Source organism: Oryza brachyantha, chromosome 9, assembly GCF_000231095.2.
Source record: "Oryza brachyantha chromosome 9, ObraRS2, whole genome shotgun sequence".
Taxonomy (NCBI): domain Eukaryota; kingdom Viridiplantae; phylum Streptophyta; class Magnoliopsida; order Poales; family Poaceae; genus Oryza; species Oryza brachyantha.
The window spans coordinates 8,951,228-8,966,803 of record NC_023171.2 but is presented as its reverse complement, the minus strand read 5'-3'; the positions used below and the strand labels follow the sequence as shown (position 1 = coordinate 8,966,803).

The window sequence follows — 15,576 nt, the reverse complement described above, 5'->3', positions numbered from 1 at the left end:
CTGACTAGTGCGGTTTGTTTACAGGAGCCGGAATTAGCCCAGTGATTATCTAAGATCCTGGGTTTAAATCTTTATATGAGCATGAATTTCATATTAGGCATTTGAGGGATAAGTTTTTTATCTCGGCTAAGTTCTTAAAGTTTCCGAAATAAAAAAATAGCTGCATATATCCGAGTGGATATAGAGGACCGGGTAAAAATATCCTTCTCAAAAAATTAAGGCTGCGTTCGGTAAGAAAGGGGTAAGTTAACTTACCCAGCGCGAAAAGCGTACTAATAATAAATTAATACATGATTAATTAATTATTAATTATTAAAAATATAAAATAAATGAATATGATTTTTAAAACAACTTTCCTATAGAAACTTTTGTAAAAAAGTATACGGCTTAGCACTTCGGAGAGCACGAATTTAATTAACTTACCTATGCCGGCAAACACGGCCTAAGTGATTCTCAGGCAGGTTGATCTTCATAATAAGGGCCACGTCGGTTTGGCCAATTGCTGATAATACACCAAACGGTATATTAGCCACAACAAAATAATTTGTAGGTTAGAGGTTTGTATTTGTGTTTTTATTGACTTAAAATCAACTATAAATTTAATATTAAAAATTTAAATTTTGGGATATAAATAGAAGCAAAAAAAGATACAACGTAACTCTTGATTTCACACTAAGAGAGGAATGAACCGGATGGTTAGATTCAAAGTCATCTAGCTAATTATTTTCTTGTTGCGAAATTAAGAATCTTAATATTAATATAAAACTCATATATTTATAATTCATGACAGAATTGGACCCTCCGTTCAATTTTTATCTTGAGCTGGGGCTGTCGGACTGCGCTAAAGTTCTAGGCTAGCCTAACTATCCTTGCATTGGTGTTCAATATCTTACTTAAACCAGGACTGGCCTAAAATTAATTTTAAGCTAGTCTGAGTTAATCTCCCATGAAATTTGCGCTGAGTTAGATCATATTTCGAATTTTGTTAGAAATTTCATTATTTCACGAATTTACTACAAAAACCATGTATAAACCAAAGCGATAACTTTATTTTAATTTGTAGAGTATGTTGTTTATTCTATTTTCCAAAGCTAACTCTAAAGTGTGTTATAAATTCAGTCCTCTTGAATCTAGGAAGAAAATTATGTAAGACATCCGTCCTTCAAAATTCAATAAGATTCGCTTCTCGATTATCACGTATTCAACATACATCTTCTATTTCTCTCTAACATTTTCTTTTCTCTCTCCTTCTGCTTCAGTCCTTCTCCTTTGCTAAGCCCTAGGCGGCTAGGCTCTTAGTTTTAAGATTTGTGTGTTCTTGAAGTGTTTTCAAACATCTTATAATTTTCGGCACCCACAAACACGAGGTTTCATCTAAAAAATCAAAAAAGAAAAAAAATCCTAGTCATCTCGTCATCGGGTCTTTGATGATTTGCCATCCTCCCCTGAATGACGCAATACCAAATGCCACTTTCTTCGTGAACTTTAACTATTTGCCACTTGTCCTATAGGTTTTGTTGACTCAGTGCCAGCTTTGTCTAGTTTTGTAGGATTAAAGCTATATATGATCTCTTATCTTGATAATAATTATTTTCTAATTGTTAATTTGAATTTAAAATTTTATAATTATATTTTTACATGGAAATCATTTACCTATATTATAAATTGTACTTATTTATAAACTCTTTTCTACATAATATTTAATTTATAATTCAAATTCAAAATACTTTTAAATTGTATTTATATATTGAAAATTATTACAAATAAAATAATTGATATTAAAATTGATATCGAGGAAAGAGTCCATCTATAAATATAATTTGTAAACAATTAAATCTTAGTGAATCAGATTAGAAATACAATTTAGGATTTAAAAATAAAAAAGGTCCATGTGTAAATTAAGAGAAAAGGTCAATATATAAATATAATTTAGAAGTATCTAGAATTTAAATTATAAATTAAATATTATGTAGAAAAGACTTTATGAACATGTATAATTTATAATTTAGAATATAGGTAAATAAGTTCCATGTAAAAACATAATTTAGAAAATTTAAAATTCAAAATAATAATTAAAAAATAATCATTATTAAGATAAACGATCTTGTATAACTATAATCATATAAAATTAAAAAAACATGACATTCCATCAATTTACGAATAAAATAGCATCCAGGAATACGCCTCGGATGGCAAATCATCCGAAGTGCCCTCTTCGCCTCATCTCGATCTCGCCGAGCCTATCTCACCAGCAACAGCAAGCTCGCCTATAGGGTTTTTGCTAGCAGCAGATGGGGAAGGACTCCAAGCCGAAGGACGCCAAGGGGAAGGGCAAGCAGGCGGCCGGCTCGTCCGGCGGCGGCGACGACGCCGGCGGCGGCAAGGGAGGGAAGGGCAAGGGCGGCAAGTCCGCCGACGGACTCGGCACCTGCACCTACGTCAAAGGTAGTACCTCCAGTTCCTCTGCTCATGGGAGGCACAGAAATTCCCTGTCGGACTCGAATCGCTGTTGGTAGTATCGGTTTGGATGCCCCGCGAGATTGGATTGGTTGAGCCGGTGTCCCCAGATCGCTCTAAGTGGATGGATTTGTTTATCGCTTCTGATGCTTAGTATTGGAGCAGGTCAAGAGCTTGATTAGATGGGGATCAGCTTTACCTTATTGTGGGTGCTGATTTATTGTTAGCTAGGAAGGTCCCTTTGGTTTAGGATGGTTCTGTTCGTTGTAAATTTCATTTGTTTTGGGTTTTTGGGTACTTGACTGCTGTGCTGTTGTTGTCTTTGTAGCGAGGCATGTGTTGTGCGAGAAGCAGGGGAAGATCAATGAAGCGTACAAGAAGTTGCAGGATGGCTGGTTGGACAACGGGGACAAGGTCCCTCCTGCCGAGTTTGCCAAGGTAAGCGTCGGCAGATGCGGATGCAGCTCAGCTTGAAACTAGTGGGAGTTTTCAGGTGTTCGGTACATTTGTATGGTAAAACTTTATGCTGTATGCTGTTAATAGCTCAATTTCAAATCAAAGTCCACCAATCATGCATATCTGTTGGATTTGCACATCTGACTGCTTTATTTCCAGCTATCTCCAATGAATCGCAGATGAAATTTATGAGAGATGAGTCAGACATGCTGATTTTCGGTGTGATTATATCGCATATTGATACTTTAAACAGAACTTGAGATTTTAGGTTGTACTTGATAGGGAAAAGGTAGGATAAATAGTTAAGGCATGGTCCTAATACTGGTATGTAATCTTGTACTGCTTGATTCCCAGACCAACTCCTGACAGGTAACTAGTATTGAACTGTGAATAATAACTAGCCAAATGACTATGGTAGGAAATATTGGGATATTCTTGTAAAGAATCAATTTGTTTTCTGAAGAAAATAAGTATAAGAAATGAGTTCTTCTCGTTGATACAAAAAATAGTTCTATTTAAATATTGTGGTAAACAGTGCACACTTTACAGATTAAGTATACCGACAGTCAGTTGTTGAGTGACATGATGTAGTTAATACACTTTCCACATGATTGTGTACTCGCTACTTGAGACATGCATATGAGGCTGTGGCTGATATTTTGTGTACTGTGTGATATCATAAGAAAAATATGGGTTATAATTTCACCTGGCATCGGTTTCAGACAAAATTTAATTTTTCAATCATTTACTGACTTAAAATACAATTCACTTCAATGTTATTTGTTGACTGTGGAGTCTGGCTGCTTTCATACCGTGCTGAACACTTTGTATAACATTTTGTCTGACTGAATTTACTGATACTGCAGATAGCCCAAGAATTCTCTGAATGTCCATCTGGAAAGAAAGGTGGAGATCTTGGATGGTTCCCACGTGGAAAAATGGCTGGCCCTTTCCAGGATGTTGCATTTAGCACACCTGTGGGAGCTTGCAGTGCACCATTTAAGTCTACGTATGTATATATTGTCACTGTTTTTTCTTCCAATCTATGGTTTGTTAACACGCAAGTAGCACCTATGACATGAGTACTGATCTGTGTGATTCGTAGTTTCTTTTAATCGCCTGCCTCATCTTGAACTAGTTACTTAACACAATGTTTGTTGGTTTACTGTGCAGGCACGGCTACCACTTCATCCTCTGTGAAGGGAGGAAGAACTGATCAGCCTGGTTCAGATTGGAACGGACACACCCTCAGGCAAACGACTTGTGTCTCTGTCTACTTAATAAGCACTGAGTGATGGGAGTTCATGTTCTATGCTTAGCCTTTCTAATGATGTCCCAAAGAGTTAAAAGAAAAACTGTGCTTTCTGTAAGTAACCTGTGATGCCAAGCATGCCATTGCCATCTATTTGGGATCTGCTGAGATGTAGCATTTCAGTCTGTCTTTGTTCGATTGGTATCTTTTTAAATGCCGGAAGTCTCTAATTGGATGGTTCCTCTTGCGACAAGGCTGGCCTGGCCTGAAAAATAAGTGAATCACTAAACTTTCTGCGGCATATAAGGAAATTATCGTTTAAGTAACAGCATTTGTTCAGGTGCCTTCCTGTTGCTGTACCTGTTACTGTAGTTGTCAGTTCACCAGACCGTTTTGGCGTTCTCTCTGTTGGGTATATATCTTGACATTACAAACCTGTCCAGAATGTCACGAGTTTTGAGCTGATGACGCTCATTTCCTGTCAAGTCACTGTTTAAGCAGAAGTTTTTCTTCATCTTGGCATGAACTAACCATTTCTACTGAGGTGTTACAATTCTGTTTAGAACGTCAAAAACTTTGAGCTGATGCAGAAAGTTTTTCTCTATCTTGGCGTGAACTCAACCATTTGTACCGAGATGTTACAATCCTGAGCAGACGGTCAAGAGCTTTGAGCTGATGACACTGATGGTTAAGTTCCCATTTAGAGGACATTTTATTTCTACATGGATTTTAGTGGTTTTTTTTCTATGTTTCTACGTGAATTTTAAGAGATAAAGGTTACATGCATATTGATGCATTTCACGGGTTTCCTCTCCCGCCGTGGTGAGGTAAACGGTGAGTAAATGTACAAAATTAATTAGAAATTTAAATTATTTTTAATTTGTTTGAATTTAATGTGGTTACTGAGATATTATCTCTGCGATTCTCTTTTTTTTTTATTTGACGCTGTTAAATTTTGAATCCTACTCAAAACTTTTATTAAGCACGTAAAATTGTAGATCATACTTAAAATATCTTTAATAATGGATCGAATCACAACAAAGTAATTAATAATTATATAATTTTTTAAATGAAATCAATGATCAAATGTAATCTAAAAGTCAACCACTTCAAATAAAATGTTTGGACGGAGTATATCAAATTTAAGTTATTTTTCGAATCTGTATGAATTTATTGTGGTTACCGCGTAATTATATAATTATCATGACGTAACACGGTTCCCGCGATAACCTATCATATCCATATTTCCGATCTTCCATAGCCCCGAGGTGGAGAGAACCAACGGTCGTCGTCTCCTCTAATCCGCTTCGCCCCGCGCGCGCGCCACCGCACTGCACCATGGCCGCCCCGATCAGCCACCACCTCCTGCCGCTCCGTCTCCTCTCTGGCCACCCGCAGCCTCCCGGCCTCCGCCTCCCCATGACGAGGGCGCGGCCCCTCCCCCGCCTGCTGCCCCGCGCGGTGGGGACGCCCTCGGACGCTGCGCTGCAGGAGTTCAGGCGCTGGGTCTCGTCCCAGGGCGCGGACGCGGGCGGCGCGGCGTCGCCCGCCGCCGTCCCGGAGGGTGGCCTCGGCCTCGTCGCGGCGAGGGACCTGCCCCGCGGCGAGGCCGTCGCCGAGGTGCCCAAGAAGCTCTGGATGGACGCCGACGCCGTCGCGGCCTCCGACCTCGGCCGGGCCGTCGGCGGCGGCGGGGAGCTTAGGCCGTGGGTCGCCGTCGCGCTCCTCCTCCTCCGCGAGCTCGCCCGCGGCGCCGACTCGCCGTGGGCGCCCTACCTCGCCATCCTCCCGCGCCAGACCGACTCCACCATCTTCTGGTGAGTGAGGTGATCGATGCTGACCGCTCCATCGCTCTACATGTGTTTGATGAAATGCTCTTTTTGTTTCTTTGGTGGCTCATCACAAGTGACCTCACATCACATGCCTCTCCGTGCTGATGCTTTTGATTGGTTGCTTCGTGCCTCCAGTGCAGGTCAGAAGAAGAGCTCTTGGAGATACAAGGTGAGCGTCCAATACAAAAGTCAAAAATCGACCAACCTTCTTTACAATGCGAACTCGTTCTGTGAATAATGTGATGCTAGTAGCTTTCGTGAAAAAAAAAATTGCATGCTTTTGTTCCATGCAGGAACACAGTTGCTGAATACAACAATGGGTGTGAAAGAGTATGTACAGAGTGAATTTGACAGCGTTGAAGCTGAGATCATAAGCGTGAATAAGGAGCTGTTTCCTGATACTGTAACATTTGATGATTTCCTATGGGCATTTGGAATACTCAGATCAAGGGTGTTTGCAGGACTCCGTGGAGACAAACTTGCTCTCATACCACTTGCCGATCTTGTAAGATCTTGAAGTGCAATCGTGCCTGCATTTCCTAATTGCTTTTCCAATGCTGTAGACCAACTTTTGCAATCAGTAGACGTTGCTGTAAAGTGGAAGATATGCATGTATTTTGTCATGCCAAATTATATATGAAACACACTCTACAATGCAAACCATGCCTGTATTTGTCATGCCAAATGTTCAAATATTGTTCACTTTACAATATAAAGTGCTTTTTTCAGCATTCCCACAATACATAATACAAATGTAACAGGAAGATTGGAAATTCAATCTGTTCTAACCACTTTGGTGCTTTGCCAAATCAGGTAAATCACAGTGATGATATAGCCTCAAATGAGTCCAGTTGGGAGATCAAAGGAAAGGGCCTTTTTGGTAGGGATGTTGTGTTTTCTCTGCGAACACCAGTGGGTGTTAAATCTGGAGAACAGGTACATATTCACATATATTCGTTTTTTTAGTAAATCATAGTACCACAGTTACACAGCTGTGATCTTTTATCACTGGTAACATTTATGTACTAAATATTGATTTGACAGATATATATTCAGTATGATTTGGACAAGAGCAATGCAGAATTAGCACTTGATTATGGTTTCACAGAACCAAATTCATCAAGGGATTCATATACTCTGACCTTGGAGATATCTGAATCTGATCCATTTTATGATGACAAGCTTGACATTGCAGAGCTAAATGGGATGGGGGAGACTGCATACTTTGATATTGTCCTTGGTGAATCTCTTCCTCCTCAAATGCTACCTTACCTGCGATTATTGTGCATTGGGGGAACAGATGCATTTCTCTTGGAAGCACTCTTCAGAAATTCCGTTTGGGGCCACCTTGAACTGCCATTGAGTTCTGACAATGAAGAAGCAATATGTCAGGTTATCCGAAATGCCTGCAAATCTGCTCTTGGTGCTTATCACACTACCGTAGAGGAGGTATACTTATATATTGAATAAATGTTATTCTTTTTCTTTGTTATGTTACTATCTCCTAATTAATGTTATGAAACATGTCGAAATATTTAGGACGAAGAACTATTGAAAAGCAAAAATCTTCAGCCAAGGCTTCAAATTGCCATTCAAGTAAGGGCTGGTGAGAAGAAAGTGCTACAGCAGATTGATGACATCTTCAAGCAGAGGGAGGAAGAATTAGATGGCCTTGAGTACTACCAAGAAAGGAGACTCAAGGATATCGGCTTGGTTGGCGACAATGGTGAAATTATCTTCTGGGAATCTTAGAGGCGTTTTATTTGTTAGTGCAAGCCTAGAGAGAGTTTTGTAAGATGCCACCGTGAGATAGAAAATCAATGAAATAGATGTTCACAAAATTGAATTATGGTCAACATTCAAAAGGGCCTATTTAGTAGGGCTCCAACTCTTAAATTTAACTTTAGAAACGAAGTCCTGATGGGAGCTATGGAGCTGTTTGAAGCTAGCACCACCTCCCTACTACTTTTTTCCAGATCACTCAAGCCTGATTTGCTATCATTTCGTGTGTTTAGTTGGACTCCAGCTCCTAGAGAAGTGAAGTTGGAGCTGCAGTCATACCAAGCATGCTCAAAGTATAGTTTTCATTCAAAACATGACACAAGTAGTAGTTATATACTTATATCACTCCAATACGTGGAATCAACATTTGTTCGAGCAGAAAGAAAATATGACATTTAGAAGTGTTAATGGGCCAAGAACTTTGGATTCTTTCGTAACACTATTTAATCCTTAAAAAAATTTAGTTCCAACCTATTTTAAATCTAACCTTTAAATTTTATTTTGTTTATAGGAAAAAAAAGTTGGGTCCATTAGAGCATCCCTGACAGCTCATCTAAATTTGATCATCTATATCTTCAATCGTCTAAACTAGTTTCATCCTTCATATCTCGTTGTACTTCACTATATCATATATGACATTCTCTGTATCTCTTTGGAGGATGGAGAGAGATCATCTAAATATGAATGTTCTCCCTCCTAATATGAATTACATTTAAAAATAAATGATAGGATAGCCGTTCTGTTGGAGCTTAATTTGTAGTCTTTATCATCTATTTTCACGATAGAGGATGAGATAGACGAGCCGTTGGGGATGCTCTTACCCCACTAACATTTGGATGGGATACTGTAGCTACACGAATTCATGGAACAATATATACCGTCCAGAAGTGACCGAAATACGTTGTATTTTCAAAAAATAAAACATTCCCCTTTACAGTAACACAAATGTGCAGTGTCATATGGTCCATTATACTTTTAGTGTAATTGCATCAACACGGACCACGGTTCCATTTGAAAAAAAAATGAATTCAAAGTGTTTACCATGAAAACCCAATGAATTCCGCGTGTTTGGGCGGAAATCGATCGGTTCAAAGTGACGGGGGCACATTTGCCATTTGCTTCTCTGCCGTTTTGATTTGGGTTCGCCAGGTTTCTCCCGTCGTCCCGATCGGCTTCGTCGTTCTTCCCGCGCGGGGGCGACCGCGCAGGCCATGCCGAGCGCCGGCCATGGCCACCGCCGCCGGCCTCCTCGTCGCCACCCACCCGGCCTGCCCCCTCACACCCCCTACTCCCGCGCGCTGCAGCAGCGCCTCTACCTCCTCGCCCAGCACCGCCGCCGCCGCATCGCTCCGGGAGACACCTCCTCCGCCCGCCGCGCGCTCGACCAGCTCCACGCGCAGGTGATCCTCAACGGGTTCCCCCGCAAGCGCTTCCTCCTCGCCAAGCTGCTCTCGCTCGCCGCCGCGGCCGCCGACCTTCCCCGCGCCGAGTCCCTCTTCCTCGCCCCCGCGCCCGCGGCCGAGGCCGACGACAGCTGCTCGTCTGCCTCGTCGTCATCAACCACCCTCGCCAACCTCCTCCTCCGCGCCGCCGCGTCGTCCCGCGCGCCGCCTCACCGGCTGGTGGTCCTCTTCTCGCGCCTCGTTTCCCGCCACGGGTTCCGCCCCAACGCTTTCTCCTTCTCCACGATCCTCGCTGCCCTCGTGGACGCGGGCGCCGCGGCACTCCCCCACGGCCGCGCTCTCCACGCCCGCGCGGTCGCGTGCGGGCTAGCGCTGTCCAGCGGGCACGTGCTTACCAGCCTCCTTGATCTCTACGCGGTGGCCGGGCAGCTTCGGGAGGCCCGTCAAGTGTTCGACGAAATGCCGGAGAGGACGGTGGCGGCATGGAATTGCATGCTTGCGGCTTATGTGCGGTGCCGCGAGATGGATGTGGCACTGTGGTTCTTCAATGAGATGCCTGAGAGGGATTCCGTGGCATGGACGACGATGATCGCTGGCTGTGCAAATGCCGGGAGGGCAGCAGAGGCGGTTGAGCTCTTCTGGAGGATGAGGAAGGCAAATGTGAAGGATGACGCAGTGACAATGGTTGCCTTGCTAACGGCGTGTGCCGAGCAGGGGGACCTGCGGCTCGGGCGGTGGGTGCACACCCGCGTCGAGCAGGAAGGACGAGAGTGGCGGACGGTTTTGCTGGACAATGCACTCATCAATATGTATGTGAAATGTGGGGCTATGGAGGATGCACACCGCTTGTTTCTGGTGATGCCAAAGCGGAGTACTGTGTCATGGACTACTATGATCTCAGGGCTTGCAATACATGGTCGCGCTGAGGAGGCACTAGACTTGTTTCACAGAATGCAGGAGCATCCTGATGGTGCGACTCTGCTTGCAGTGCTGTTGGCATGCAGCCATGCAGGGAGGGTTGATGATGGCCGGCAATACTTTCAGAGTATGGAAAGATTTTATGGGATCACTCCGGGGATACAGCACTACGGCTGCATGGTTGACATGCTCTGCCGCAGGAAGCAATTGCGTGAAGCTCTTGAGCTTGTGAAGACAATGCCTTTGCAGCCTAACGATGCCGTGTGGGGTGCACTGCTTAGCGGATGCAAGAGGGAAGGCAATCTTGAGATCGCAGCAGAAGTGACTGAAAGGTTGATTGAGCTGCAGCCAGAGCGAGCAGCTGGCCACCTTGTCCTGCTGGCTAACATGTATGCTGGTGTTGGACAGTGGGAGCAAGCTGGGAAGTTAAGAGAGAGAATAGCTACATTGGATGCTGGAAAATCTGCAGGAACAAGCAAGGTGAATCCAAGCTAGTCCAGCATGTTGGTACATAGCATGCGAGCATGAGCCGAATGACGAATTGATTATAAAGTTTCATTAATCATTAGCAGGAATTCAGGGGAGTCTTTGACTAAGTTAGTGTTGGAGCTTGAAGGTCAACTTCAAGCACGAAACCATGAGGTGTTCTTGTGAATGCCTGAGGAAAAATGTTTCAGATTGAGTAGTGGCAAAAGGATATACGCATCTTATATTCTTGACCCTCTGGTGAAACCATGAAATTATGCAGCAGCATTGCTCCTTTTCAGGTTAGGACATGACATGTTTTTTACTTATCCTTGGTTGTCCGAGAATTCTTGTTCTACTGAACTTAGGGCATGTTTGATTTGAAGCCAAAATTTGCCCCACCAAAATATTGGCACTTTGAATAGTAATTTGGCTATTTTTTGGTTTATCACCAATATTCGCCTATAACTCACATATGTTACCAAAATATTGACATCAATAAAAAGTTGCCTATGATTTGACGTTACCAATATTTGGAATTATAGCAAACCAAACCAGCCCTTAAATAGCTTAACTGCTAGGAGCATCTATATCTCAGTAAACTATAGTTCATAACTTCTAATAATGAGATGATTACTGTTTGAACCCCTGTTTCATCTTATTAATTTTGTTCTTGAAACTATTTATGACAACTCAGGACATTGTCATGATGGAACACCTAAATAAATTAATAGAAGAAATACATACAGAAGCTTATCTAATGCATCTCATCTTATTCTTATCTATATCCTGGTAGATGCAAAGCACTATTCCTTTCTAATTTAAAAAATGCTTGAATCTTCTCATCTATCTGAACCTATGCTGCAAATTGTTCTTAATTGCGACAAGTTGGTGTCTGCTAAATTCCTTCTTCTGGTCGTCCCACCAGGTTCCTTATGTCACTCAAGAAGCTTGTTACATGTGCCAATGCCAATTGCAGCAGCGAGATGCCATGCAGCATGGATATAGGGAGTCTCTGGGAAGCAATCGTCAGCTATGAATAGCGCGCCTCCTAACAGAGACGACATCTTATGCAGGTTATGTACCATTCTGAGCTCTGGTTCAATTGATGCTCTTTTTGCAAAGGAAACCTGACACATAGAGAAATGATAGATTTTTATAATTCTGCACCAAACATTCCTAGTAATCGTTGAAATGATGATTGGTTTTAGTAATGTTACTTGCCTCCATCATTCCAGTGTGAACAACTGAAACCATCAAAGGCTGAAATGGTAGGAGCAATGCTGATGCTGCCATTAGTAATCTGGGGTTCTCATTCCGAAGTGCTCTTGATAAACACTGCACGAAACACACGCTTGTCATAATGTCATGATTTTGCACCAGTCAGATAATGTAACAATAACTAATTACTCCCTCAGGTAAAAAAAAAACTTGTCGTTTTGAAATGTGTTATGTTCTTCCAAAACATTAAAAATGCACCTCTCGTTAAATATTTAGATTAGAGCATGAAAAATTGTATGTAGAGAATTTTACTGAAAGCACTATCAGAATGTTATAACTTCTGTAAATACGTTATCATAGAATTTAGTGATCAATATTGTATTTTGTAAAGACAGCGTGCAATGTTCAAAATGATATATATTTTTGGTGAATTGTAGGGATGATAATGTGTCGGGTCGGGCATGGGTAGAGCAAATCCATGCCTGATCCGAGTACCTACTTTTGCCCACATGATTTATGCCTGATAGGGTGGGGGGGGGGGGGTGGAACTCTATGCCCATACCTATACTTGTCGGGCACGGGTATATCAGACAGTACCAAATGAGTTTTACATGATTAATATCTCATAGATAGAAAATTAAACAAAGAGCAATATAATCAATACATTCTAAACTTACCAGCAATGATTTAAAGAGCAACACAAATTATCACCAATCTAGTATATTTTTATCAAAATTCAAGATTTTAATGTTTAATAGAAAATAGGTACGAGAGATAGGCTAAAATTAACCTTTACATAAAAATTGGGTCGGGCATGATCACATAGGTTACTCATGGATAAAATATAAAACCCGGTTACCATCCACTATATACTACAGGTCAGACATGCTCACGGACAAAAAATAAAACCCATGTCCATACCTTTCGGGTATCCATAGACCTGTGGACAAATTGTCATCCCTAACTAAGAGAGTAGCAAGTAATAGCACTGACGATATGACTAAATTACCAATGTAGTAGTTGCAATCATAGTATAGTCTGCCCACCGCAGGAACTTTCTGATCTGTCCTTTGGAGGAGTGGTACAAGCTTGAAGCTATTCCTACCCCGACTAGCGAATTCGCATAGAGCGCCGTGTTTAAGTTCGTCCTGCAGAGCTGGTAACAGCCTCGTTAGACGATAGTTGACAATTTGAAGAACAATAGAGCTAAGCCGAAACCCATAAACGAAGTAGCCTGCCTTGGTGTATGCATCCCAAGAATAATGAAAGGGAGTGAGGTGACTACATTAGCTATAGTTTCACCAGCATGCTTGTCACCTGCCCAAAGGAAAACAGTTAGAATCTACGTACTGGAGACGAGCTATATTTGCTGGATAGATCAGCTAACTTAGATGCTACTCGTTTCGGTTTTTAAAAAATAACATCGTGTATATATATATATATATATATATATATATATATATATATATATATATATATATATATATATATATATATATATATATATAAGAGTGTCTAGGTACGGTGAGTTGTAACTCATAGGCTGCTCGTGAGTCGGGTGTCTAAAAACATATCAAATCACCTCTAAATTTTGATTTATATGGCTCACTAGATTCTTTGTATCAAAATCTTGTAGCACGTAAAAAAAATTATTTTTAAAGATTTTTAAAATAAAAGTTAACGGTGTCATGTATTAAAAACCGAATCGAAGAGAGTGTCTTTTACCGCATGATATGCTGCAATGGACGGGCTTCAAGAAGGAAGGCCTGTGCTGCCACAATCGCCTGCAGTCGGAACCCATCAACTTAGATAAAATTAATGTTTTGTCTACCGATGATGGTGTGATTATCTGCCCCAAATTTTGTGATGAAACGGGTTTTAATTAGTTACCTAATCGGCAATCTCTGCAGCGTTTTGCCGTCCCTGAACTGGTGACGTTCCGAACCAGACGCTGCCGGGTACTCCACAACGGCGGCCTCGCCGCCGTCTCCCGGCGACGGCCGGCGCCGGCCAAGCTGCACCCCGTAGAGCCCGTCCAGAACTCCGCCGGGAGACGCCTTGTCACCCTCCACCCCCATCAAGCCCCCCGTACCCGCAAAATATTCTACAGCTAAGAGCCTACGGTTGCGGAGCGTGCAAGAAGGTGATCAGCTTCCTGCTTGCTTCTTCCTCCTCTCCGGCCGATGCGGTGGTAGCCGGCCGGCTCGCCGGCGGGAGGAGATAAATAGGCGCGCGCGGCGAGGGGTGGAAATGTGCAACGAACGGATGGAGACCTGGCCGGGGCGCGAGACGCCAAGAGAACGGGAGCGCGCGGGGATGCCGATTCCCACCGGATCTTCCATTCTCGGGTTGCAGCCTTGCTGCAGGAACCCAGAATATTCTCGCCCGCGCCGCGGCATACCCATCGGCCAGGGTGATGGGCTGAATGAGCCGGCCCACGCGAATCCCATGTAGAGTGATGAGCCAGCCCGGCCTGTCATGGCTCGGCTTGTTCGAGCCCGCTGCCCTAAGATCAATCCTAATAGGCTAATACAAGTCATTAGTCATGATTTTTTATATTCTCCGTGTTATAAAAAAATAGTATCAGACAATATTCTTATAACATAAACACTACTAATTCACTTTTAAATTTAGCGTTACTTATTTCTCGTTAAGCCTTAGGTGTTGCGTAGAAACCATGGATTTCTTTCTTTTCTTCATTTATTTACTTTTTTATCATCTTTTATCCTATGTGTTAACTTATTTAATTCTATGAATATTATCTAATCAGTGTATCTAACGAACCGCCTCGTTTATCTTAACCAGGTAGCTTGCTTTGATTCGCGAGATGGCTTGTTAACCAGAGCTATCTCATTTATGCAAACCTATATATTACCAATTGAAATGACAAACTTAAGTAGTCCTATAATAATAATTCGATTGAAAAGTGATGACTTAGACAGTTGAAAGCATTGTTCGGTAGGTATGGTAGCAACATTTGTCCGCTAGTAAACACTGCAGCGATCATTATTTGAAAACAAATATAGTATCGATTTTATCCGTTGATTGTCCAGATCCAACGATGGATGAAGACCGCAACCGCTAAAGTTGCACTTCTTAATATGACTGTAGATGATCCTTACGCATATGTCATTTCCGTCCTAAAATATAAGTATTTCTACGTTGTTTAGCATTTATTAATGCTGAGAAGAAAAGGCTTTGTTTTTTTTTAATAAATAAGGAGTTAATGAGTATGTGACGGTAAGTAAGGATAAAATAGAAAAAAGTTCAAAGTGATCGATATGATTAATAGTACTATTAATAATACCATAAATATATATTTTTTTACAATATCTAAACATGAGAAACATTTATATTTTAGAATGGGAGAGTAATTTAAAATTTAGTATTGTATCGTATTTTAACATAGGGTTAATTATATTCATGCCATTATTATTTTTACGGTTTTGAAAAATACCATTACTATTTACTTATTTAGATACATACCATTAAAATTTAGTGGATATTTGAGATATGCCACTAGCTACCCATTTGAGACATTAAAAAAATTCCTTGGCCCAAATTGCCCCCTTCTCCCTTGTTCCTTCCCCTCTCCGTAGCACTCTCGCTGGTGTGATGGCATGGCGCCAGGACAGTCCGTGGTCGGCGGAGTGGCCTCGACGGGCGCCGGCTTGGTTTACCCCGGTTTTGCTCGTGTCTTTTTCTCGTCGAATCTCTCCGCTTCCCTAGCGCCAAGTACAGTACCAGCAATTTGTGTGGTGTGTGCCTGTGTTTGATGCGCCTTGCCGCG

At 41.9% G+C, this 15,576-nt stretch overlaps 4 protein-coding genes across 5 annotated transcripts; 3 read left to right on the top strand and 1 right to left on the bottom strand.

The window, feature by feature from the left end:
* The first annotated feature begins 2,195 nt into the window (after positions 1-2,195).
* Positions 2,196-4,347, top strand: LOC102711011 (peptidyl-prolyl cis-trans isomerase NIMA-interacting 4). The gene is made up of 4 exons (XM_006660553.3): positions 2,196-2,445; positions 2,786-2,895; positions 3,780-3,922; positions 4,087-4,347. Exons 1-4 carry the CDS (start codon positions 2,292-2,294, stop codon positions 4,127-4,129), a joined length of 450 nt encoding a protein of 149 aa, XP_006660616.1. The 5' UTR covers positions 2,196-2,291; the 3' UTR covers positions 4,130-4,347.
* Positions 4,348-5,387: 1,040 nt separating this feature from the next.
* LOC102703061 (fructose-bisphosphate aldolase-lysine N-methyltransferase, chloroplastic) lies at positions 5,388-7,981 on the top strand. Its single transcript, XM_040527531.1, has 6 exons — positions 5,388-5,982; positions 6,138-6,166; positions 6,291-6,502; positions 6,811-6,933; positions 7,042-7,446; positions 7,537-7,981. The coding sequence occupies exons 1-6, from the start codon at positions 5,504-5,506 to the stop codon at positions 7,747-7,749; spliced, it is 1,461 nt and encodes a 486-aa protein (XP_040383465.1). The 5' UTR covers positions 5,388-5,503; the 3' UTR covers positions 7,750-7,981.
* Positions 7,982-8,938: 957 nt separating this feature from the next.
* Positions 8,939-11,577, top strand: LOC102702780 (pentatricopeptide repeat-containing protein At5g56310-like). 2 transcript variants are annotated; one of them, XM_006661159.3, is made up of 3 exons: positions 8,939-10,580; positions 10,673-10,867; positions 11,494-11,577. In XM_006661159.3, exons 1-2 carry the CDS (start codon positions 8,991-8,993, stop codon positions 10,694-10,696), a joined length of 1,614 nt encoding a protein of 537 aa, XP_006661222.3. In that variant the 5' UTR covers positions 8,939-8,990; the 3' UTR covers positions 10,697-10,867; positions 11,494-11,577. The 2 variants fall into 2 exon arrangements, with proteins under 2 accessions (XP_006661222.3, XP_040383547.1); XM_040527613.1 differs by having other exon boundaries at positions 10,670-10,867.
* Positions 11,501-13,864, bottom strand: LOC102702495. Its single transcript, XM_040527614.1, has 6 exons — positions 13,677-13,864; positions 13,512-13,570; positions 13,025-13,103; positions 12,796-12,934; positions 11,790-11,903; positions 11,501-11,695 (listed from the first exon to the last, which is right to left on the bottom strand). Exons 1-6 carry the CDS (start codon positions 13,862-13,864, stop codon positions 11,504-11,506), a joined length of 771 nt encoding a protein of 256 aa, XP_040383548.1. The 3' UTR covers positions 11,501-11,503.
* Positions 13,865-15,576: the final 1,712 nt, after the last annotated feature.

What these genes read in the sequence shown, in the direction of transcription:
- LOC102702780 (XM_040527613.1), top strand. Translation starts at nt 8,991, where the DNA reads ATGCCGAGCGCCGGCCATGGCCACCGCCGCCGGCCTCCTCGTCGCCAC. An exon ending in AATCTGCAGGAACAAGCAAG is followed by an intron (nt 10,581 to 10,669) that starts GTGAATCCAAGC and finishes ATTAATCATTAG; the next exon opens with CAGGAATTCAGGGGAGTCTT.
- LOC102711011 (XM_006660553.3), top strand. Translation starts at nt 2,292, where the DNA reads ATGGGGAAGGACTCCAAGCCGAAGGACGCCAAGGGGAAGGGCAAGCAG. An exon ending in CTCCTGCCGAGTTTGCCAAG is followed by an intron (nt 2,896 to 3,779) that starts GTAAGCGTCGGC and finishes CTGATACTGCAG; the next exon opens with ATAGCCCAAGAATTCTCTGA. An exon ending in AGTGCACCATTTAAGTCTAC is followed by an intron (nt 3,923 to 4,086) that starts GTATGTATATAT and finishes TTTACTGTGCAG; the next exon opens with GCACGGCTACCACTTCATCC.
- LOC102702495 (XM_040527614.1), bottom strand. Translation starts at nt 13,864, where the DNA reads ATGGGGGTGGAGGGTGACAAGGCGTCTCCCGGCGGAGTTCTGGACGGG. An exon ending in CCATTGCAGCATATCATGCG is followed by an intron (nt 13,104 to 13,511) that starts GTAAAAGACACT and finishes TCCTTTGGGCAG; the next exon opens with GTGACAAGCATGCTGGTGAA. An exon ending in CTTGGGATGCATACACCAAG is followed by an intron (nt 12,935 to 13,024) that starts GCAGGCTACTTC and finishes CCAGCTCTGCAG; the next exon opens with GACGAACTTAAACACGGCGC.
- LOC102703061 (XM_040527531.1), top strand. Translation starts at nt 5,504, where the DNA reads ATGGCCGCCCCGATCAGCCACCACCTCCTGCCGCTCCGTCTCCTCTCT. An exon ending in AGAGCTCTTGGAGATACAAG is followed by an intron (nt 6,167 to 6,290) that starts GTGAGCGTCCAA and finishes TGTTCCATGCAG; the next exon opens with GAACACAGTTGCTGAATACA. An exon ending in TCATACCACTTGCCGATCTT is followed by an intron (nt 6,503 to 6,810) that starts GTAAGATCTTGA and finishes TTGCCAAATCAG; the next exon opens with GTAAATCACAGTGATGATAT.